Source organism: Rhinoderma darwinii, chromosome 1 (genome assembly GCF_050947455.1).
Source record: "Rhinoderma darwinii isolate aRhiDar2 chromosome 1, aRhiDar2.hap1, whole genome shotgun sequence".
NCBI lineage: Eukaryota > Metazoa > Chordata > Amphibia > Anura > Rhinodermatidae > Rhinoderma > Rhinoderma darwinii.
The window spans coordinates 89706559-89732975 of NC_134687.1; the positions used below are offsets into that span (position 1 = coordinate 89706559).

The 26417-nt window shown below is 41.1% G+C and overlaps 1 protein-coding gene across 1 annotated transcript in view; it reads right to left on the minus strand.

The window, feature by feature from the left end:
• SNX25 (sorting nexin 25) overlaps window positions 1–26417 on the minus strand; it is a 226163-nt gene that overhangs the window by 150457 nt on the left and 49289 nt on the right. The window contains exon 2 of the mRNA XM_075860184.1: window positions 21322–21406. Coding sequence (XP_075716299.1) covers window positions 21322–21406 — 85 coding nt within the window. The remainder of the gene's footprint in view (window positions 1–21321; window positions 21407–26417) is intronic.

Here is a 26417-nt window from a genome sequence, read left to right on the forward strand (position 1 = left end):
CCACTCCATAGACTTGTATGGGCAGCTGTAACCTGATCCCTCAGTGAGCCGAGGGTGGGGGGGTCATGATCTGTGGGGGGGGGGGGTAGGCACTGTTCTTTAATAAGAAATATTACAAAGTTTCTTTGATTTGTTTATACTACTGATTTATGCAAAGTTTGTTTAAAAGTTTGTGTCCATTTAAGAATGAGATACATGGGGGCGTGGCCGCAAGCGCATGGAGTAGGACGTGTGTTGTTCCAGCTCCCTAGCTCCTAGGCTATAATCGGCTAACATCGGCTCTCACAGGGCTCATCCGTGATTTTAAATAACAGCACCGTTAACCGGACACCGTAAGGATACTTACCTTGTCAAGATGGGAAGGATTCGCAAGAAACCGGCCGCTGCAAAGATGACAGAGTTCTTCCCGGCGGCGAGGTCCCAAAATGGCGCCGGATCGCCGTCTTCAGAGAGGTCAGAGGAGCATGTAGCTGACCGCAGATCTTCTGGGGCTGCTAGAGGCGCAGGCCTCGCAGTCTCCTCACCCCGCTTTCCTCGATCTTCGGACCCTGCATTGTTGCATACCGGGCCTCAAGCTGGACTGTTCTCCTCCAGGCCGCCATCTTCCCCAACAGTGAGTACTGATAAATCTCCTTCAGACCATGTGCTAAACATGGCGTCTGAGATGTTACACAGCACAGGGGCTGATAAACCAGTGACTGAATCTGCACTTAAACTCATGCTGCACGATTTTCATGCTTCTATACAGCAGTCCATTCAGCATGCATTCCATGATTTACAAAAAGATTTCATGGCCTTGGGGGATAGAACCTCTCACATTGAAACTAAGTTATCAGAATACTCTGTGGCCCATAATGATTTGGTGGACTCTAATATCTGTTTGGAAGAACAAGTGGAAGCATTGTCGTGTAAAATTGCAGATTTGGAGGACAGGTCACGTCGAAATAATGTGCGCTTTAGGGGTATTCCTGAAGATACAACAAATGCTCAACTGATGGAATATCTAATGGATCTATTTGTGGCCCTGTTGCCGGAGACGCCGCAGGGAGATTTGCTGGTGGACAGGGCGCATCGTATCCCTAAACCTAAATCCCTGCCGGCATCGACACCAAGAGATGTGATTGCCCGGATACACTTTTACCATTTCAAAGATAAGCTTCTCCTGGCAGCGAGAAACGCAACCTCTCTACCTGAGAGATTTAAGAATATACAGCTATTTGCTGATCTTTCAGCAGCTACACTACTTCGCAGGAAAGAATTTGGCCCCACAACACGTGTCTTACGGGACTGCCAGATACCCTATAAATGGGGGTTTCCTGTTAAATTGGTTATCTCATACAAAGATTCAAGGCATGTTGCGGACACTCCGGCTAAAGCCGCGGCACTCATCACCAAGTGGAATTTAGAATCTGGGGGACTACCAAAAGGGGGATCTTCTCCACGGCTCCGAGCTGTCAACCCAGCTACAAAGTTTCACCGCCTTGAGGAGGAATGGCGGGAAGTGCGCCATCGTCGGTCTTCTTTATCTTAACCTCCAGTGGGGGTTCCCATTTAAATCCTCTGTTATTGCTTACACTGCTGGAATGCATTGTTCATGTATAAGTAGCCTCTGTGGAGGCAGTTATTCTATGCCAGTATTGGATGAGTTTTAAACTTAATGCTTTTTGTTTTGAGGGGATGAGCTCGTTGATATGGCCTAGGGTAGGGTCATGTCTGCTAATGTTGATGCAGATTTCCCTCCCTTCTGGGGCTGTACTATCTGCTTGTCAGATAGGACCTGGATTGCTATGTTTAGTTGTTTGTTTAAGGATCCGCGGGTTGGATCCGGTGGTTCAGTTACTCATACTCACACTCACAGGTCATAAGATACTAGATCTCATAGCTAGTTTGAAATTACAGAGGGGGTTGTTACACCGTGTGAAAGGGGCCTTTACGCAAGTACATTTTAACCGTCAATATGGTACTTAAATTTTCCTCCCTGAACACGAAAGGGTTAAATAGCCCTTTCAAACGCTCCATGTTATGGGCTGAAGCTAAGAAATTGCAGGCATCGGTGTTATGTGTACAAGAGACACACTTAAATCAGGCAGACACATTTCGTTTAAAACACAAGCATTTTCCCCACATATGTACAGCCCCGGCAGTTGCAAAGAAAAGAGGTGTGGCTATTATAATTAATCAAGCAGTTGCATTTGTACAGGATCATATCCATATTGATCCTGGAGGTCGGTATATCATTCTAGTGTGCCATTTGAATAATGTACAGTATACTATAGTCAATGTATATGCGCCAAACACTCATCAGATCCGATTCCTTAATAGACTTTTTAGAAAGATTCATCAGATTCAAAAAGGGCATCTTATAATAGTAGGAGACTACAATAAAGTTATGTGGCCGTCTTTAGACACTACAACACTGGGAGCGGTGCATTCTCCCTCGGAATTATTCAAAGCTATGTCAGAGGAGGGTCTGGTGGATGTTTGGCGCTTGCAACATTTAAATGAGAAGGATTTCACATTCTTTTCACACCCTCATGGCACATATTCGAGAATCGATATGGTATTTGTGGATAGGTATTTGTTTGACAAGGTCTCTTCCTCTCAAATTGGACCCATTACGTGGTCTGATCACGCCCCTATTTCGATTTCAATCTCTGAAAAGTTTAATAAACCCCCTACATTCCCCTGGCGGATTAATCACTTTATCTTAAATTCCCCTAAATACCAAGACGCTCATGTAACTAACCTAGAAGAGTTTTTTCAATTTAATGTATCCTCGGAGGTATCTCCCACAATGGTTTGGTGTGCCCACAAAGCCTATATGAGAGGGCACTTCCTTAGTTTAGCAGCTAGGGACAAAAAGATTAGGGAAGCTAAAAGAATCCAATTATTAGAAGATATTATCCGACTTACGCAGGTAAATAAAGGGACATTTGATACAGGAAGAGCCCGAGAGATTGGACATCTTCATACACAATTGCACCAATTAGACCTATACAAATACGATAAAGCTTTAAGACGACTGAAAGTCAAGTATTACAGGCACAGTAATAGGGCGGGAACTCTTTTAGCGCAACAACTAAAACGTCAAGACTGTAAATCTAGAATTCCCTTCCTTTACAACCAACAAAACGAGATTTTATTTAATCCACAAGATATTGCGAACTCTATCGCACAATACTACTCCTCTCTCTATAATTTAAAACAGGATCCAGGGGTTCCCCAACCTTCCCCGTTGGGCATTACAGGATTTTTAGACTCTGTAGCGCTACCGTGTGTCACGCCAGAACAGCTGGAAACCTTATCCCAACCTTTCCAACTGACAGAAATTGGAGATGCTATAAGCTCCCTGAAGTCCCAAAAATCTCCAGGGCCTGATGGGCTTACTAATGACTATTTTAAAAAATTCCGAGCTATTCTAGGCCCCCAGCTTTTATCTTTATTCACGCATATTCACACAACGGGTCAAATGCCTCCAGAAATGCTCCGAGCTACAATTATAACATTACCTAAACCGGGCAAGACTGCGGACAGGCCGCAGAACTTTCGTCCCATTAGCCTACTTAATACAGATTTAAAGTTGTACTCCAAAATTTTAGCCACGAGATTAGCTTTGATACTTCCTCAATTGATACATCAAGACCAGGTCGGATTTATTAGGCAGAGATCTTCGGTAGATGGGACGAGAAGGTTTATAGACCTCATCGACTGGGTGGGGAGAAGTCGGACGCCTTCTCTGCTTTTATCTTTGGATGCGGAGAAGGCGTTTGATCGGGTGCACTGGGGTTACCTGGAGGCTGTTCTTACCAAATTTGGCATAGTGGGGAAAGCTCGAGACATCATTATGGCTCTATACACTCATCCTTCCGCTACGGTGTTGGCCTCGGGGTATCAATCTTCCCCATTTCTTATCACTAATGGCACACGTCAGGGGTGTCCGCTTTCCCCGCTGATTTTTACTCTGGTGATGGAGCCTTTGGCGGAGGTCATAAGATCAAACACAGAAATCAGAGGGGTAAAAGCAGGGCGAACAGAACACAAAATAGGTCTATTCGCTGATGATGTTCTTATGATTCTGACAGACCCCTGCACCTCCCTTCCACACATTATGAATAGTCTAAGCACGTTCAGTGCTGTCTCTTATTACAAACTAAATGAAAATAAGTCCCAAATTATGAACATGGGCTTATCAGATTTGGTGGTTCAGAATTTGCAATCTTTGTACTCCTTTCAATGGTCAACTCGAGGGCTGAATTATTTAGGGATTAAATTATGTTTCCCAGCCTCTCAGATGTATGCTCTTAACTACCCCCCGCTACTGAGCCAGTTATCCAGCGAGCTAGAGGAATTCCTTAAATTTGAGGTTTCGTGGGTAGGGCGTATTGCAGCACTGAAAATGATGATTTTACCTAAAATTCTCTACCTGTTTAGGAACTTGCCCATCTGGATCCCTACCTCATATTTACATAAATTACAAAATTTACTGGTGAAATATGTATGGAAAAAACAAAGGGCCAGAGTCGCGGCTCAGGTTCTTTACCTACCAGTCGCTCAAGGCGGTTTAGGCTTCCCTCATATTACAGCGTACTATCACGCCTGCATTTTAGATCAGGTTAGACAATGGATGCACCCTACACAGTCCTTGCATTGGGTTCTCATAGAAAAAGAATGGGAAAATGTTAGCTCCTTGGATTCATACCTATGGGCTATGGCACTTAAACAGTCCACTCCCACGCCATCTATGTTAACTACCAAGGCTGCTTTTGCTTCATGGAAAATGATGGTAGTAAAAAGAGGCCTAATTCCACTAAGAGTAGCAGAGTTATCCATTAAGAATCTCTCATACTTGTTACCTGATATGAACCTGTCAATGTGGGAGTTGGAGGGCATTGAGAGGGTGGGAGATGTGTGGAGTGAAGGTCTTCTTCTTACCTTTGCGGAGCTATCTACTAAGTATCATTTGCCAATTACAGAATTTTACAAATACGTTAGAGTTCGTCACTTTTTGTTGGGAATGAGTGATACTCCTTCTCCCCTTAAAACACCCTACGAAATATACTTTCACCAGCCGGATAGAAGAGCAAAAGGGGTGTCCAAAGCCTATCAGGCCATTTTGGAAGTGTTGAACAAATCTAACCTTCTATTCGTTGATAAATGGGAAACGGATCTTGCATTGCCCACGGGTAGTGTAGACTGGGAAGCTACTTTCTCCCTGGCCTCTCAACTATCCAACTCCACTCACCATTTAGAAGCCTCTAGGAAGGTATTATACAGGTGGTATTTGACACCTCACCGCCTATCTCTCATTTACCCCAACTCCTCTAATATGTGCTGGAGGTGTTGTAAGGAAATTGGTACTCTTAAGCATATTTTTTGGTTTTGTTCAGCTCTTAGGACGTTTTGGAAGAAAATAGATAAACTATTAACCAATGTCCTACATTTTCCGCTAGAATGTACTCCGGAGTTGGCATTACTTAATGTGGGATTAGGCGACTTTCATACACATGATAAGACCGTAATCTTTCATGTACTGTGCTCAGCAAGAATATTAATTGCTAGGTATTGGAAGAAGACCTCCACTCCTACGATGAGGGAGGTGATTCAATGTGTCAATTTAAATTGTATTATGGAACGTTCGATTTATCAGCAGAGAACCCTAGGGACCCAGTGTCTTCATTGGGATAAATGGACTGATTCTCGTTACTTTGTTGATGCTCTTCACACATAAAACATTTCTCCTTACAAATGTATGATCCTGTGAGTAAGGTTTAGTGTTATTTTTTGGTTCTGTTTTTAGTTAATTCTGTTTAGTTTGACCTAGATGGTTTATGTTTTCTTTTTTTTTTTTTATTTTATTTATGTATTATTTTATTTAGTATCAAAATCCGAGTAAAACAAATATATTACTAAAGGAGTACATATGTTCTTAGTCCCTTATATATCATTGAATGTTCATGTTACAACTTTATATGGGCCTAAGATGTATATTTAAGTATGCTTTGAACATCCTTGACTTTTATAAGTATGATCTTCATATATGACTGTCAGTGGGGGATGTCCCGACATACTCTGGTAAAGTGGAATGTATGTACATCAGATGTTTTCTTATTTTCTCAATAAAAAACTTTTGTTTCAAAAAAAAAAGAATGAGATACATATATTATATATGTTTATATGTAATCCCTGTGCTTCAAAGTCACACAGTTAAATGAAAATATTCTGCCATCTCTAGGGGAGCTCAGTGAAAATTCACACAGCAACATATAACTAAATTTGAATTAGGCTATATTCACACAAGTTGGATTTGCCATAGATTTCTCCCACAGTTTCGCAGTTATTTCTTTAAAGGGGTCTTCCTGGAATGTACACGGATGGCCTATCCTTATGTATGATCGGTAGTGGTCCGACCCCTTAAACTGAGGTTTTAGTAATATTTCGTTTTGCTACATACAATAGTATAAAATGCTTTTCAAATTGGAAGAAAATAAATATTTCTGTAATTGGTCATTGATCATTGATGAGCACCATTCTGTAGAGAAGGCATTTGTGGATTTGAGTTTGTACTTTTACCAGCATCAAAATAGTTATGAATATCAAAGAGAAGTAAATCCTTACTGTAATGGAGCTCTACAAACAATGCAGTGTGACAAATCCTCCTAATAATTGCCTAGAACTCCGGGTCATTTCATGTCAGGAAGACGGTCCTGCCTGACCGGCGAGAAGTTTGACAAAATAAACCACTTATAAGGAGAAGCAAACCTTAAAGAGCCTGAAAACGCTCCTTTATTAGAACTCATCCTTTCTACTACACAGCTCAAAGTCCTCTGCTTCCCTTTACACAGCTATACAGTGGTCTGCTTGCACCAGCTTGTGGGGAGAGGGACTTAAGACCTGCAACTCTCCAGACAGGTCTAGAAATACTTGTATTCCCCATCAAATAACCATTCTGGAGCATCTTTTCTTAAAACTGTGAGCTGTGCTGCTGCTCTGTTATTTCTTCTGGAAAATGCACGAGTAAATTGACAACTGGGTGTTACTATTCCCTTTGTTAATAGGGTGTGACACGACACAGTCCGACACGGTCAGCAATTTTCTCATGCATTTCGAGAAGGAATAAAAGAGGAACGACAATGCAGAATTGTAATAAAAGATGCTCCAGAATTATTATTTCATGTGGTATTTTCTGAAATAGCCACGTTATCATAACGGACAGGTCGTCAATGCATACAGCATTATACAGATCCCATTGAACTCAATAATAAATTATCTATAGGGAACCTGATGACTTTATAGCGCCATCTCCAAGGGCAGCATAAAGTAGTGATAGACATAATGATTTCAGCGGTCAGTCACTTCTGTCTGATGATTTCGGAAATTTTGTGAACTTACATTAAAAATGTTGCACCACGCTGGGAGGAAGGAGTCGGACGTATTCATGAGCTGCTGCTTCCTCGGCCAGCCGCCAATAATTGATCGCTTTCTCCCTATGCCCAGTAATAATGAGAAAGCGGTCAATCATCGGCGGATAGGCGGGGGGCGGCAGCTTATAAAAACGCTTAATTTCACTCCAGATTAAATATTTCCTGGAGTGAAAAATAGGTATGATGGGAAACCGCCACCAGCTACTTTAATATAGAAATAGTGAACACACAAAGTATAAACATTTTACAATGGTTGTTGCTTCCCGCATCGAAGAGGCTGGATACATTTGTGGGTTAAGTTTTCTAAATGGATACTGGAGAAAATAGTCACATTTTAAAGAGGACACCTTACCTCTCCTGACATGTCTATTTAAGTAAATACTCATATTCCTAATGAAACAACAATTCTGGAACATATTTTCCTAGAACTCTGTGTTGTGCCGTTCCTCTGTTATTCCTCCTAGACATTTATGAATATATTGACAACTGGGTTTTACCATTCCTCTTGCCAAAGGCATGTGTCCCTACACAGTCTCACACTGTCAGAATTGAGTGATCATTATCAGTGTGGGGTCACACCCCAACCTGGTAACACAGTTACATATATTTATAAATTTATAGGAGGAATAACAGAGGTACGGCACAATGCAGAACACTAAGGAAAGATGTTCCAGAATTGTTATTTCATGGTGAATACAGGTACTTACTATAACAGACATGTCAGGAGAGGTCAAAAGTCCTCTTACAGCTACTGCTACAAAATCTGATTAAAATCTCCAGCCAAAAATACACTTTTTTTGGGACAACAGATCTGCAGAAATTGGGATGGAGGACACAGAAAGTATTGGGTGGAGATTGATATTACGTTTTTATTCTACCTAAATTCTGTATAAGCTCCTTTCTGCTCTTGCTGGTGTGTCCTTGGTGCAGGTCAAGATCTCTCTTTCCACAAGTGCCTTACATTGCTTAATTTCAGAAAACTCTGGCAGGAATGCCATCTGTGCTCTCTTGACATGAAATGATCCTGAGCTGTTGCTACTTATTAGGAGAATTTGTGGATTACTCACACTAGTTAGCCGTACGGCTCAAACAGTTCTTGTATTAATGGGCCACTAAGCCACTGTATCAATTAGATGTCATACTCCAAACTATGTATCTTGAAAGTGGCTACTTCGTTTGTTTACAAATAAAGCCACATACAATCTAGAAATATTTTGTTGGCAAACCTCCCCCCTAATAAATAAATATTAAAAAAAGCTACTTTGTTTGCTTGATGGCAAATGACAGGCCATGACCTCTATAGGGAGCAGGAGAAATAGAATAGGGAGCAGTGTTTCCACAAGAGAAAGTATTGTGGATCTCTGGGCATAGGTTTGATGGGCACCCGGCATCTGCTCCCCATAAAGGTCGATTACTTTTTCATAACTGTTTATAGTCCAATGGGCAAAGAACAGTGGTAAATTCTCACTGCTGGTCATTCAGGTGCATCCAAATAGCTATTTTTGTGGTTTTCTTTTCTTTGGGGGGGGGGGGGGGGTGTAAATTTGGACATATGGCAAAGCCCTGGAAGAGTTTGGAGGATCACAAGCTATCTTAAGAAAAGGAAATACAGAAAGAGGAGGAATATAGCTGCATGGAGTAGTGAAAGACACAGGGCAAGGGGGCAACCAATCCACTGCCATGTGCTGGTATGCTAGACACCGATGGAAAATGGATGTTCGAAAACCAGTCACCGGGCTGTAGTCAGAACCAGTTTTGAAATAAGTTAGGCTGTCTACAATGAGCAAATGTAGGATATTATGTTCTTTTAGGTTTGATGGGTTTTGTGGTCGTTAAACCCTACCTGGGGAGGGGGGGGGGGGGTAAATATTAAAACTATATTTTTGTGTTTCGAACCCAAAATTAAAGTAGTACAGTTTATTAGAAAAGCAGACATCAGTTTTGAAAACATCTTTATATGTCAAGTGTGAACTAGCAAAGTGGGGGAAAAAATTATCTAGCCATCCAACAGCCACCAGATTCTCAGTGAATGGGTTAAATAAATGAAACATAACTAATCACCCATTGAGTTACTGTTTGTCTAGCCATACAATTTCTCCACATTGCCCGGACATCACCCAGCAGTAAGAGCATCTTTGAGCCAGGGTGTGGTAGGAGGACACACTTGAGATAATCCAGCAAACAAACACTGTACTTCAATCAAGAGCTATTGATCCAAGCGTCACAAATGCCCTCTGCAGCAGATATGACGACACCGCTCAAACACTTCATCCATTAAACAACAGTCAATACTGCGCATTTGCTGGGATTGTGTCATGATGAAAATTCGGAAACGGTCATAATTCATTTACAATAAAGTGGGAACAGAAATGAATTCGAGCTTAAAGTGGCTGAGCTCATTAGGTTTAATGGAATTAAAATTCCATGCCATAAAACCTGCCCAATAGCTATGGCATTTTGGATTTTCAGATAGACATTCAGGAAACACGATAAAAAATATATGGACCTAAATTTAAAATGAACAAAAAAGAAAAACAATGGAAGACTATCTCTGACTCAGCAAGTCCTCTTGTTTCAACGCAACTCGTAAAAAAATGAAACATTTCAACAAAGTGATAATTAGAACATAACCCATTATAGGAAAACCCCAACATTTATACCAAAGATGGGTAAATATTCCACATGAGGCTTTGGGATTGGTCAAAGGTCCGTTCCAAATCACAACCGCAGCATCTGAGGCATTGAAAAGAGGGGGGAGGCCCCCTCTGACAGCTCATCACAACCCAACCCCCAGCAGTGAGATCAGGGGGTGACGACTGCTATGTGCTCTCAAACTGCTCAATCGGTGAAAAAATAAAAAAAAGTTATGGCTCTCAGAATGTGGCGACAAAAACTTTTTGTTAAAAAAAAAAAATAATCAATAAAAGTAGTAAAATATAAAAAAAAATAAACTATATAAAAATTGGGTATCACCGTAACCGTATTGAGCCACAGAACAAATTGAGGAATCACAGTTTTTTCCAACTTCAGCCCACAAAGAATTTTTTTTAAATTTCCCAGTACACTAAATGGTACCAAAAGAAACTACAACTCCTCCCGCAAAAAATAAGCCCTCACACCGCTCTATTGACAGAAAAATAAAAAAAGTTATGGCTCGAAGGGGTTAACTTTTTTGTTTGGAGAGAATTAAAAATAAGCAGCTAGAATTGATTTTCACGTTATAAATTTACGCCGTTTACTATGCAGCGTAAATAACATGTTAACTTTAGTCTATGGGTCGGCATGATTAAGGGGATACCAAATATGTAAAAGGTTTTATATGTTTTTCTAGGTTTGCACAATAAAAACCCTTTTAGAAAAATTACTCGTTTTTGCATCGCTGCATTTCAAGAGCCGTAACTTTTTTTTATTGTCCCGTCAATGAGGCCGTATGTGGGCTTGATTTTTGCGGGTCAAGGCCTAGTTTTCATTAGTACCATTTTGGGATACATAGGGCTTATAGATTAACTTTTATTTTATATGGGGGGGACCGGGAGAAAAGAAAGAATTTTGCGGTTTTTTTGGACGCTGCTCATCCGGCGGTTTAATTAATGTGTTAATTTTATTGTTCGAGTCGTAACGATCGCGGGGATAGCATATACGTGTATTTGTTTTGACACTTACTAAATAAAGACACTTTTTTGGGGGAAAAAAAGTGGTTTTATTTTATTTTGACAACATTTTTTTTTCCCATAAGCATAACTGCTTTACATTAATTTTTTTTTTAGTCCCACCAGGGGACTTCACCGTGAGATCTGCCGATCGCTTATATAATGCTTTGGTATGCTTAGAATACGAAAGCATTATTGTCTGTCAGTGTAAAACTGACAGGCAATTAGGTCATGGGTCTGGCATGGCCCAATAGGCAGTTGAGGAAGGCAGACCTGGGGGCCTTTGTTAGGCCCCCCGGCTGCCATGGAAACCCAAGGGCGCCCCACGATTTCTTTGTGGGGGCGTCGATGGGGTGACAGAGCTCTCTCCCTCTGTCAAACACATTAGATGCCTCTGTCGCTATTGACAGCGGCATCTAATGGGTTACTCTTTCGGAATCTGAGCGCGTTTAGATTCCGGCAGGAGCCAGGCTGTGTATAACAGCCGTGCTCCTGCCGCTGATCGCATAGGTACACTGGCAGTACCCACGCGATCAGACGACGGATATATTAGGCTTATTGCGGGAACTAGCACCTGCGTAGGACAGATATCCGTCCTTCGTCGTTAAGGGGTTAAAGTAGAATATTTCACAAATGTATGTATATACTGTACTAATGTGTTTTGAAATTTATATTTCCATATGTCAACTTTATTTTGACAGCAATGTATTAAAAAATATTTGAGAATTGTAAAGCACATTATGTTTTCATGCACAAAGCAAGGTTTGCAGAGACTCAGAGGTTCCAGAACATAAGAAACCACACAAAAATAGCCTTTTTTTTTTGCAGAAATTAATGCAAAGACAGTGTAAAAAATACAATATAGATTTTTTTTTTTCTCACTAATACGTCATTTATAGGATAGATTTTTCAGGACATATTTTTCGTACATAGTACATGAAACAGAGGATATGCACCCCAACACTTATTGCGCTGCGTCTCCATTTTTCTTCTTTTTTTTTTTTTTTAAATACCCCCACTTAGGAAGTAATCCATTGACTGGCCACATGGTGGGGCCCAAAATGACAGGAACCCCTCTATGGTTTTCAGGACATAATTTTAGCTTGAATGACTTATTGGCGCCACTCCTTGTTTACAAAGGATTTTAGCTGGCAGAACGAAATAACAACCCCAAACGTGATCCCATTTAGAAAACTACATTCCCTAAGGTACTCATCTAGTGGTGTAGTGAGAATTATTTTTTGGGTGTGGGGGAGGGGATCTTTCCCTAATGGTATTCATCTAGTGGTATAGTAAGAATTTTTTTTTGTTTTTCTTGTTTTCCAATATATGTTTATTATCGTGTAATAAAAAGTGAACAAAAAAAAATAAATCAATGGATTGGATAATAAAATGGTAAAGAAAATGTCAGAAAGTGCATAAAAGGTCTAAAAAAAAATTTAAAAAAATCAAACCATTAATTTAGGGATGTCCGGTACACACAAACATTCGGTAATGCAGAGCCCTCGTTTCTTTGGGCAGGTGTCACATTGGTAACTACTTTTCCTCCGTATTCTGTTCCTAGAACATACGTGACATCTTTTTTTGGGTCGGCTTTTTTGGCAGCAGGGAGCCCCTCGGATCAGAAATGCTGTCCTGGGCCAATTCTGCTGGCTTGACTAGATGACGCCACCCCTCCCCTCGCCTGAGCCTGGTCTCCAAATATAAGATTTTTAATAACCTTTTCTTGATAATCAAGATAGGATCCCTGGTTCCCCGCCTTTCTAAAAATCACAAATGACTTATATAGTGACACTTGAATAAGGTGAACAGCAATTTTTTTTTTATATCATATCCGGGATTTCCGGACAGCATTGTAGAGCTGCAGCATCTGGTCTGCAAGGTCCACCCCACCCATATATTTATTGTAGTCCTGTATACAAACAGGCTTATAGACAGTACTACTACTCCCACGTACATTAATGTGGCGGCTGCTGCTCTCTGGATAAATGGATGTTAGCATGAGAACATCTCTCTCGTCACGAAACTTGACAAGCAGCAAATCCTCAATACAAAGTCCCCTGATTTCCCCAGATTTCATTTTTGGTTGACCAGAGACTTTGGCAGGTCTTTTTTAACACGGCGTATGGTGCCACAGGCCACAGTTTTTTTTCCCGCAGACAGGCACCTGAAGAGGGGTACACTAGAATATAAATTATCCACATATAAATGATACCCCTTATCCAAAAGAGGATGCAAAAGGTCCCATACAATCTTTCCACTGCTGTTGAGTGAAGAGGGGGGGGGGGGGGCATACTGGAGGGAGAATTTGGGTGTCTTTCCCTTCATACACTCGGAATTTGTAAGCGTAGCCAGAGTCACTCACACAATTTATACATTTTTAACCGAATTCGGGCTCTCTTATTTGGCAAATATTGCCTGAATTGTAGCCAACCTTTGAAAAGGACCAGGGACTCATCCACGGCAATGTTTTTCGGGGGTACATGTCTGTGCAAACTTCCCATTTAAATAATTTAAAAGTGGCATATGGGTATTGTCACATAAATGAAGGAAGTGCCTTGTCATTACTTTTCTGTATATAGGGTTGTCGTACAGGCCATCAATGTCCAATAGGGGTTTCTTTACCAAACCCATGTTCAAAAGGAGGCCCCACAATTTTTAAATGTCTGCCACATCTACTGGGCTACACACGCTATTTTTGGCGTAATAAGAGGTAGGGTACTGGCGATAAATTGAGCAACATATAAGTTGATCTGCTCAAGCATCAGAAGTAATAATTCCTCTGAGAGCAAGATTTTAAAAAAGTCCTCCTTTCTAAACCCCTTGATGCGGATTTGGATGCCCATCACAAAATTACATTCTGGAACAAATGGGGTGTATGACTTAGGGGGCACCCAATCAGGGTCAATTGGCACTAGTGCTAGGCGGACAATCGTGCCTGCGGCTCCTCGTCACTAGTGCTAGTGGATGATCACAAAATTTTAAATTGCTCATCAGTCTCACTTGCACTTATCCGAGCAAATCATGGCATAGGCCTCTCCTGCTGTACACATAAGCGGAGCCATTTTCTTACTAATGTTATTATAAACCCAACGCTGGCCCTAACAAACTGTTTCCAAATAATTGCCCCCTAACTAACGCTACCTAAAGCCCTATGTCTAACGCTGTGTAACGATAACGGACATGAATATATACTTGTCACCGTGTGTTTACACACAGTGACGGTTACAGTAGATGACTGATATATCCATCGCTCTGCAGGAAATAGCATCCGCCGTCACTAAGGGGTTAAAGACTACGTACACCTTTGAAAGCTTTTTCTTTTTTTCTCAAAAAAAGTGTATCAGTGTGTTTGGTGCAACGTTGTAATGACTCTTTATTAAAAATTATTTTTACTTTTTTCGAGAAAAAAAAACCCCAAAAAACAACACAACAAAACGCACGTTTTCAAAAGTATACACAGCCTTTAAAGACTCAAGTACACAAAGAGCTGTACAGTCTTTGTGAACTGCGGTAACGCTCTGTCGGACTCCGTATATGTAGATATTCACCGCTAATATAAATGCTTGTAGAGGAGAATACCTCCATATTACATACAGAGTACAGTGGAGCACGCCACAATTGCTTTCCTTTGGTTTCGTATGTAATCTAGCAGAAAATAACCTCTGTAGTTGGGCTTACGGAGATACCGTAAAAGCCCCAATGACCTCTATGGCAGCCATAATATGCCGGTGTTCATGAGCTATTAAAGGGGTTGACCCAAGATTAACATTGATCACCTATCCAAAGAATAGGTGATAAAGGTCTGAACCCAGGAACCCCCACCGGTTGTTTCCATCAGCCCCATAGACATTGAATGGAGCGGCAGGGCGCATGCTCGTCCTTTGCTCCTTCTCTCCGTGACCATGTAGTGGGGACGAACAGGGGGGTTTGTGACTAGTTCTAGTGGGGGGTTCTTCAGTGATCAGACATCACCTATCCACAGAATAGGTAATAAAGGCTTCATTTGGGGACACCCCCTTTAAGCATTAAGAATGGTAGTATACAGCTATGGTTTAAATATTTGTGTCTATAATGGCATTTATAGACACGTCTCTTGCTCTCTCTATTTTACTTCTTTCATCTCAAAAGAGGCCCGGCTGGCAGTACTTTCATGATGTTCTCACAATCTAAAGGGCTCTTAGAGTAATTGATGAGTAAGAAAATATTTCTGATGGACAGTCTACGGAGACAAAATCTTCAGTTCTCCCTTTAGTTGTATACCACAGGACGTTACCAATGAAAGCAAAACAAATCAAACATACAGGGACAATGACGCAGCCACTGACAGCCTGTACACTTGTGTTCCGCCAATGATTTTTAGAATGGGGAGTTGTACAAAAACATTATATACTGTCCACAGGCAATGCCTCATAGCAGGCCAGTTATTACTACTATAGGGTAAGGCTCCTCAAAATGAAAAAGCTTCAATGTTCCTCATGCGTGCAATTGCAATATCCAAAATGTTTAATACTCCTGGACTGATCTAAACATAGGACTGTAAAGTGCTTCATGTATCTGACCGTAAAATAGATATAATGACCGGGCCTGAAAAGGTCTTAATGACCAGCTACATTTTTCTGTTTTTACCTCTGCATTTCTCTTTTTTTTTTTTTATTCGCGTGGCCATATGAGGCCTTGTTTTATGCGGGAGGAACCGTATTTATTATTTTTTTTGCACAGTTTGCAGATAGAAAAAAATATATTTTTACGGTGTGAATATAGGAAAAAGCGATTCTCGGAATAGTCTTATTTATTTTATATCCTGTTCACGTTTCATGCTAAACAAGACATTAGATTAATTCTCCAGGTTATTACGGTAGTTTAGATACATAATGTGTAGGTTTTTTGTTTTTATTTAGTGTAGGGGCAATAAAATATATTTTATGCAAAATAATGACTTTTTTAATTTTCTTTTTTGTTGTTACTTTTTTTTTTAATCCCATTAATGGATAACTTTATTTATAACTTAATTTTTTTTACTTGTAATGTATTAGCATATTCCTGTATGCTAATACATTACACTATGTCACTATATGTGCTGATCTAAAAGCAGCATGTGTTAGTGTGCCCGAACAGCAGCCAAACGGAACAGACAGCCCTGGGGTCCTCTCTAGGTCCCCAGGGCTGACTGCAGATGGATTCTCTGCTCTTTGATCACGTCACCAGGTCCCAGTGACGCGATCAAAGAGGGAAGTTTCCTTTGATCTTGTTGCGGTCACAGACTGTGGCGTTCAAAGGGGTTAAACAGTTGGGGTCTGAACGTTTTCCGACCCCAGCTGTATTCAGCAGGATGCTCTAAGATCAGGAGCGGTTAGTTACATCTCCTGCTTAGAGGATGAGAGCTCACCAGCCTCTTCTACAGCGACACCAAAAGACGTCGCTGTAGACTAAGCACATGCACCGCCTGCCATCAAAAGATGGTGGGTGGTTGTGAAGGGGTTAAATGACAAAAAAAACTATAAAACAAAGCCTACATACTGCAGAGACGTAGAATTAAATAAAACAGAAAAGAGAAGGCGAAGAATGAAAAACGCAATTCATTAGATTTAAAAAAAATCAAGAATAGCAGAGGGGCAAGCGTTCTGTGTTTCCGACGTTCGATCTTATCCACAAAACATGGAGGGATAACTGGATGCACGGACTACACACCGCTTTGGGGGAATAGATTTCTTTCCAAGTTTGCTGCATTAGAGGCTCAGAATATTGGAAAGCTGCGGGGCTTACTAGAGTTTCCCAACTTGTCAGTAGGTCTGATTTTAAATCCTTTCAGCAGCTTAGAGAAGACCTACACATCCCACATAGCGGGTTCAACCGGTATCTATAAATAAGACATGCGTATCAAGCACAGTCAACGGTAATTATACAAGACACTATTGTTCAAACACTTGGCCCTTGTGGACACACGAGAGGTATTATATTATGGATATACCAGCTCTTATTGACCACATTTTTGGATAAATATCCTCTTGTGGCCATACATAAATGGGAAAGAGACATACCTGATATTGATGAGGATCAATGGTCCAGCATATTGGTGGCTGTTCCAGCTGTATCACTGATTGAGAGCGGCAGGCTTTCGCAGGTGTATATACTGTATCGTGTGTATAAGACACACGTGGTGTTGCACTGTATTGGAGTACGGTCTGACACTACATGCCAGAGAGGTAGCTTGGAGCCTGCCAACCTCATCCATATGATGTGGGACTGTCCACAACTGGATACGTTTTGGTCTACTGTCCTGGAAATAGGAAGAGTATTCTCCACAACTATACCCAGAGACCCTAAAGTTTGTTAGTTAGGATTTGTCGACTGTTTAACTCTAGATGCGCATGGTAAAACGGCAGTTGACCTGTTTTTATATGTGGCTCGGAAGCTGATCGCGCAGCACTGGATACAGCCTTCCACTCCAACCGAACTGCAATTTATTGCCAAAGTGAATAAGATGCTCATTAATGAAAAGGCTGTCTTCCTTAAGAGGGGGGGGGGGCACTTACTCGTTTTGACAAACTATGGGCTCCATACTGATGGTATGGCTAGCACCACACTAGTAAGAGACAGGTTGAGGGGGAACTAGACACTTACACCTTCTGCTTAACTGTCATGTCCATGGCCGCCAGGCTCACTCACCTCCTGACGGCCGCAGTCATGGGTCTGCAAGCGCTGGCCCCAGTCTCCTCCTCAGGAGATGCCAGCGTTCACTTCCTCTCACCTCGGCCAGGCCCCGCAGGGCAGAGGACGCACCAGACTTTTATGTATAATTAGTCCATGAGTACCCTGGACTATAAGAAGGGCCCAGCCCCTTCCTCCCATACCGGAGCGTTGTTGTTGTTGTACCCAAAGTTTGTCTATGCAAATGGTCTCCTAGTGTCTTCCAGTTCCCAGTGTTTCCCGTACCTATATCCTGTATCCTGTGCTATCCTGGTCAAGTGCCGTGCTGAGCTGTAGTCGTGCTATGCTGCATACCACGTCTGTCCTGATACACCACACCCGACGCCTGCCTGCTGCCCAGTCCCAGCCGAGTCTGCCTTGCTACTGTCCGAGCTGCCACAGGTACCCTATACGGACTATACACTGGTACCTGCGCCCTGTTGGCCAGCTGCCTTACCGCCAAGTCGGTACGGCCCAGTGGGTCCATGAACCCAACGTGACATTAACTAATTCCCGGGGTCTGTATGAATGCTGCCGGGAAGGGGGGTGATACTTGATGTTTGTACTCATATGCTGTCAGATCTGTTCATGTTTTGATGTGTTTATGCCTCTGATGTTGTATGAGAAGGTAAATGCTAATATGTATGTAACATGTATTTCTGTTATCTTGGCGGATTTGTATTTCTATATGCCCCACGTGGCGAAACTTGTGTATGTCATTACCATTTTTCTTTTTCTCTCCTAAAGATTGGTCGGGTAAATGAGGTGAGGGATTGGGGTGGGGAGGGAGATACATTTCATATGTGTGTTACTGTATTGTTGAAAAACCTTCAATAAAAATTTGATTTAAAAAAACAAAAAAAAAACGCAGAGGAGAGACTGGACAAGAGAGTTTGTAGCCACTTGGGCCATTGCTAGAAGCACAACCATGCCACAAAAATCCCCTGAGATCAATCATCTAGTTTTGGAATTTAATTATAGTCTATAGGGGACAAAAGTGATGCATGTTATCATTAAAGGGGTTTTCCCAGCGTATACACTTATGGAATATCCACAGGATTTTCCATAAATGTCTGATAAAAGGAGCTCTAAGCTCTGGGATCTACACCAATAATCGAGAATGGGGGTCTCCCCACTTGCTCGGCTGTGTTCGTAACTCCAATTGAACAGAATAGAGAGCAATGCACGTGCGACTCTCTCCACTAGTCCCTGCCTGGATTCTGCGGCCACTGGGCGAAGCGGGGATCCGAAAACACCCGCTCTCAATATAGATGCGGGTACCGGAGCTGGGACCCTGCTTCTATCAGACATTTATGGCATATCCTATGGATATGCCATAAATGTCTAAGTTGGGAAAAGGTGTATTATGGTTTCAGCAAATAAAATGTTATTTGTATAATAAAAAGTTATAAAATTTTCCAAAAATACTACACAATTTTCAAAATCTCTGCTTGCTGTCATTCAATAGAAAATCTTCATTGTTTACTTTGTGGATAAAAATCTGACTGGGTCATGTGATGGACACAGGTTTAGGACGGATTACAGTAAGGGCATGTTCACACAGCACGTGTGAAGCAGAAAAATACGAAGCTGTTTTCAATAAGGCAGAAAAGCATGTTTTGAAGCACATTTGCAAAGCATTTTTAGAGTGTTTTTTTCCAAAGCGGTATTGGTATAGCGTTTTTGGCATTATACATTGAAAATTGGGAATTGTAAAAAAAAAAAAAAAAAAATCTGACTTTTCTACGAGGCGTATTTTTTTTAATTAAACAGCAGCGTAAAATTACGCCTTGTATGAACTACACAGCTTTTTAGCTTTGAAATTGAAAGAGCGGTTTACAGGCATTTTCAAGGTCTATTTCAGAGCATAATTTGACCATTTCATGCTCCGAAATACGCCGTAAAATAAGCAGAGTACCATTACCGGACAGTTATCAGCGCGGTGTCTTGTAACAAGTCATGCGCCTGTGTCTCCATCACATGACCAAGGGAGTTTATCCCCTAGGAGTAAACAATAAAAGTTCCTATTGAATGACTAAACAGAACTTGAAAACCCAAAAATTTATATAAATTTTATATTGGAAAATTGCATAACTTTTCAATACACAAAGAATAACATTTACTTGCTGAAACCAGATTACTCCTTTAACGACCAGTCGCTATCTTGATGGCGGGCAGTGCAGGTACCCAGTCTACAGCAACTCCCAGTCTCTGCTGTAACTACCATAGAAACAGTAACAAAGTGCAGAGATTGTGAATAGACATCCCGTGGAATGTCTACTCACTGTCTAAACACTTCAATATTGTTAATGTGTTAGTATAAGACAGCACATAAGGATTTAGCAGGATCCCTATGCGCTTAGTAAATGAATGGAGAGAAGTGCATGAGGCTGATTGGTCAGCGTCATACACTCCCCTGTACAACGCCCACTTGGTCTAAAGTAAAAATACGCCCACTTGGGTATTAAGCAACTCATTAGCATAAAGCTAAAATCGCTAATAAAGTGGTAAAAATAGATAGTCTTTTTAAATAAAAAGCACTGCTGTCACCTACATTATAGCGCCGATCTCCTTATGTGGTGACAGCCTCTTTAAGCCTCTAGCAGCAGAATAGAGCCGCCAAAAAAATCAACCACCCTGTAAATGATAATGAGCTGATTCTTGATTCTCTTCACTCTTTCCCAATCTATACAGTCAAGCTAACAAGAAAACAGAAAATGCCAACCTACCGATTGCTCTAGTGGCCAGTTTGAAAACTGGATGGATAGTCAAAATGGAAAAAATAAAACAGTATATTTATAATTAGAACCGGATTTAAATAATATGGTCCTATTCTGATACATTCCCCTTAATTCTACACCTGTTCGGTCTCATGGACGTATCTCCGCTCCCTCTACTCGCAGGATACAGACTGCTGTAAATGCTACCTGTATTCTGATATGAATAGATATAAAAGTTGACTAATATAACAGAAGCAGCAATGTAGAGCTTTATCTTGAATAACATAACCTCTAAGTGAAGAGCATTAATTTTATCTAACCACTACCAATTTTTGTAAATGAAATGTGATAACTTATATTGCCAGTCCATAAATTCTCAGTAAGGACACAAGTGGCCACAGTGGTCCAAAGCTCAAGGAATTGTTCAGATTTTGAAAGGTCATTCAATAAATTCCGTAATTATCTGCTAAATTATAATCAAAAGTACTTTGAGCGGAAAGTCATAGGCTAATCATTAAATATTACAACCATATTTCTGCAGTTTTAAATAATGAACTATTTCTCATAAGCTCCTTCCATGCCAATGCTCTGTGGGTTTGACTATAGAAAATAAGATTTTTTTTTGGTCTTTCGGATTTGCACAGCACTTCATGCCATCCCAAATTATTATCCACACTCTTCTTTACTACAATGACAAACGTCTGTTGCACACACTAAGTTTTTTTTCAAGTTGCCATAAAGTGCCTGCGGGCTGTTGTGAAGAAACAATCGAAACGGATTAAAATCTTTCGGATAAAATAAAGACGGGGAAGGACTATTTAGAAGGGGCGTCAAGCTTACCTTCCTTCAGAGCTTTATCCATGCTGTGACATATCACAACTCTCCTGAGATGGGCTGGTTCATGCAAATTCACTGAATGGAAAACCTGAAACACAATGAATACATCCTTTTTAGAACTCAATATATTTTATAATTTAAGTTATATGTTATGTTCTGAAATAGTTGTCAAAGCGAGACCATCACCCCACACAAGATAATATCCCCCCCCCCCTTCAAATGGTCTATAGTGGAAGATAAATGGCATCATCGGAGATTGACTTTTTTCAGCAATATGCAGTCTTATGTATTTTCTAAAAAATTGTAAAATTAATTTCTAGATTTGCATCGCTTTTACAGTAATCGTTCCACTGAGAGGCTTGTCTATTTATGTGTCTATTTGTTTCAATGCGCAATTAGAACATTTGTGTTTTCGTTAATGTCTCTCTTAGTCCTGTTTACAACGAAAAATGCCTCAAAACATTTCATCATGCACATTGTATAAGACGGTTTGATCTAGCAGTTCATTCCAGCAGAGTTGAACAACGAATAGAACTCAAATGAACTGCCCAGAGACATACAATTTTTAAAAGGGGGATAGAGATCAAAGACAGAGTCTAGATACCACACAAAATCAACAGAAATGTAGTTACACAACACATAACCCTGTTGCCAGTGATTTGGTGCGTGTTACTGTCGCTACCATGGTGGCGATAAAGCTTTCTAGACGTCCTTATGCATAAGGCTTCTTTCACATCTGCGTTGGGGTCCCGTTCTGACGTTCCGTCTGAGCTTTCCGTCAGAACGGGACCCTGAACAGACACAAATGGAAACCAGAGGTTTCCGTTTCCATCACCATTGATTCCAATGGTGACGGATCTGGTGCCCACGGTTTCCGTTTGTCTCTGTTGTGCACCAAACCCGTCGTTTTACCAGAAGCAATAGCGTTGTCCTGATGCTGTGGTAAGTTCTAGATCTTATTGTAAGCAATTGTCTTAACGTTACTCTTGTGTTACAGTATTTTAGAACTACAGCACAATCCCCCCGATTCGAATATAGGTGGAATCACAGTCATTTTCAGCTGGGGATTAATTGATATTTGATTGGTTATATGTTAAATAATTGGGTCACACATACGCAACGTATGCTTGATAAAGACCCCTGCGTTGGTCGAAACACAGCGAACATATGCTTGACCCGTCAATGAAGACGAGTAGTTTTTCACCAGCATGGACGCTGCAGTTTTTTTTCTATTCTATATTGAATCCCGTCAAAAGTGGGATTTTTGAGCTACGTGGCTCTGCGTTCACTTTTGAATTTCAGTCTTTTATTGTTTGGATTGGACACTGCAAAGTGCTACGTTCTACTATGTAGTTATACAACAGAACATCAAAAGCTAGATCATTCACGATTGGTGGATTCGTTTTTCCATCGCTGTCCCAAAGATATAAACCCTTATGAGGAAGTGACTTTCCACTAGCCCACGCGCAGTAGTTTCTGGCCCAGCCACCTCATTGTCACGGATTTGAATAGAACAGATCTGACGCATGTGCATTAGCGATAGAGCCATCCTATTTTGCAGTATAATAGACAATGTCTGTATTCTGCAGAGCACGCCCGCCCCCCTCCCGCTCTTTCCCTTGTATACTTATTAGCCTGGAATCGTCCATGATGAGAGCTTCTGCAGCCAAGATGTTAAGATTTGCAGTGGGAAGGTTGGATTGCGGGCAGCCATTATATCACCATTAGAGGACCAGTCCATGTGGACTTCCACTGGTTCTGGGACGTTCACTTAGTAAACACTGCTGGCTCTCGTACCAGTAACAGGAGCCTTAGATACAATGAGTGACGCTCTGTACAGGAGCCAGCAGGGTTACATACGTGGTGAATGGGAACACAAACAGGGCATCGCTTTGTTTGTCCCTGCCATTACACTGTAAGCTACGGATGCTGAATACTTTGCTATACTTCTATATAGCAGCGTCAGGAACGCGCACAGCATAGTCCCGCAGTGAAGAAGCTACAATATTGGAATAACGCCTTAACTTTTAATATGTTATAAGGTACAGGAGAGGATTACATTACAATTGCCGTCAAGCCTTGAATAATTTGCAAGTCTCAAGTCCAAGAGGCATGGGATCAAATACATTCCACATAATGCTAGTGTACGTTTTTGCCTGCTTAAATGCATAGATCCGCTCTGCGTCACGGGGGTGGCCACCCCCCCCCCCCATTCTAATGTCTTAGATGCCGCTATTGACCACTCGCTGCTGTTAAGTGTCGGCTGTAAAATACAGCCGACACACTCAACTTATGGAGTGGGCCAGCTCTATGCTCCTAGGGGCTTCTAGACCTGGGACAGAAACCGTGGCATCCATCATCGATAGGCTTTGACGTATAAAACAAATATACATATTTAAGTCTAAGGCTGTGTTCACACGGAGTTTTTTGCAGGAGGAAAATTCCTCCTGCAAAAACTGCTCCAGTAGGTTTTTGCACAGTGGTTTGACAAAAACTCGTCAAAACACTCGTCGAGGGTTTTTTTTCCTCTTTCTGACTCATTGAAATGGGGTTTTGGAGGAGGAAACCGCCTCAAGATGGGTCATGTTGCTTCTTTTTACCACGACGAGTTTTTTTTACTCGTGGAAAAAAAACTCGTCTGCCTCCCATTGAAATCAATGGGAGGCATTTTCGGGCGGTTTTTGAGGAGTTTTTGGGTGTGGTTTCTGCCCCAAAAAACTCGTCAGAAAACTCCGTGTGAACAGGGCCTTAATGTCCCATGAGCCAGGTCTGTAGAAAAACATACATACATATATACACCACACACACACACACACACACACACATTGAATGGTATAAGTCGTATTTTGCAGGAACCCTCAGGATGCAATAGTGTGGTCTTAAGAAAAAAAAAAGTACTGATTTCTACCACTAAAAAGGACACTCCTTTAGCCTCCTTCGGGCTAATGGTGACCTATGGATGAAAAGCTTCCGACATACACAATAAATGTAGGGCACAAACGAGATGTTAAGAGGGTCTAACTGTGACATCAGGTCCAGAACTCTGTATTTGAGAACAGGAGCCAGTATCCTAGTTATGCTGCATCAAATGAAGAACAGATCTGCACAACCCCAAAAATCATGACATGAGCCAATAAGCCTAGGATTTTGTTTTTTGTTTTTTTATTTGTCTCTATGGAAATTCATACTGCTGGCCACTAAAAAGTCAAGCTGGACCGGTCTAACTGGCTCCAGAAATATACAGTAATTGGACTATACCTGGGCTAAACACCATAACAATAGTTGTACAGTTCCAAACAGAACAAAAAAGGACACAAATAATTTTGCAAGTCAGTACAACTTTTCCTAGAAAGCTGTAAAAATGTAAAAGCTGTAAAAATATTTCTGACTACAGAAACTAACCAGACCACATAAAGCTAAAAGCTTGATGATAACTCATATACGGCAATTATTTTAAAACGCTAATTAAATAAAAACATTGCAATGAATATAAAAATGCAATTATTTAGTCTTTGCACACGAGTAAATTCTAGGACTGCCTGCCATGCGGCTTTGAGCCATGTGGGAAGCAAACACTAACTGAAGAACATTGCTGACGGTGCAGATTCATTAGGCGCCATCATTATTTCGTTCCATGCTGTGCGTGAGCTCCTGGTACGAGCTTCAAAACATTTTTTTCTGGCTACAAATCTTCAGGTCACATCCGAGGCCTCGGTAACAAGACAAATCGAAAACAACCACAAAAGTACTTTATATAGAGGAGCTATAGGCAAAAAAAAAAAAAAGGAACAAACTCATCACATTAAGAAGTGGGGCTCCAACTTTGAAGTTACTTTGATAAAAATAACAATTCACGAATATAATGTTATTATCCGAATCACTGCGGGAGAATACAGAAAATACTGAGCGGACTGCAGAGGGAATACAAAATATCCAGCAGTTTCACTTCCTGCGACTGACTAATTTATGGCAGCCACTACACCGGATCAATGTGCAGACGGTCGGGAATACCGCGCTGTAGTCTGCCGATATATTTAGTCACGTAATTGTCTTTTACTTTTTCTTAAATTAAGCTGAAAGACCAAATTACATTCTTACATTAGGCTTGTGGCAATAATCATTATAAATCATCCTTGTTCTAGCAGTCAGAAAAATACAACACAAAACAAAATCTTTATTGTAATAAAAAGAACGGTATTCTTAATGGCGCTTCCCTTTTGTATTATATAATCAGAATTAGGGCATTCATAATAACATATAACTTGTCACCAGGTTGATGTTACCCTATCAGAGGGCAGAATAAAATATTGCTGGAGACCTCGATTCCAGCCATTGTTTGTCATAAAAACCCTGTTTATCTCCTGCAGTCAGTAGTCCGTAGTCCTCCCTATGATGAGCGCGCTAAGAAGTCCTCGATATTCATTAGCGATGGACGACCCTCGGCCAACCCCCGCTGATTGACTGCTTTCTTCCTATGAACAGTATGGGGAGAAAGCCGTCAATCAGCAGCAGAACAACAGGGGGCGCCAAAGCTCATGAATACGCTCGCTCACACTGCAGGAGATAAACAGGGAATTTATAGATTTTATTACAAAATAAAGTGACCCAGCACTGGAATTAGGGCGTCTCATTAATGTACGCTGCTCTCAGACGGACAGCATAAAAAGTCGGATTCCCTTTAAAGGACTATTTACACCTTTGCAACCAATCTTTTTCTTTTGTATTGCCCTTCTGCAGCATCTGACTACATAGTGTGAACAGGGCCTAACAGACAAGAAGCAAACCCTAAGTTTTTTGCAGGCTGAAAATTCTGCCTATAAAAAATCAGCTGTTTTTTTTGTTGTTTTTAGAAGTGGTTATGCCACGAATTTTGCTGCGTTTTTTTTTACCTCCTTGTTCAACAGGCAAAGGAAATTACTGTGACCGTTTTTTCCATAAAACACGTCAAAAACAGCCGCAGCCGTTCGTGCCGTTTTTTTCCGTCTCCCATTGATTTCAATGGGGTTTTTGAGGCTGAAAACCCCTCAGGATAGGGCATGTCGCTTATTAAAGCGCTTGCGAGAAAAAAATGCACCCACCCCCCATTGAATTCAATAGGA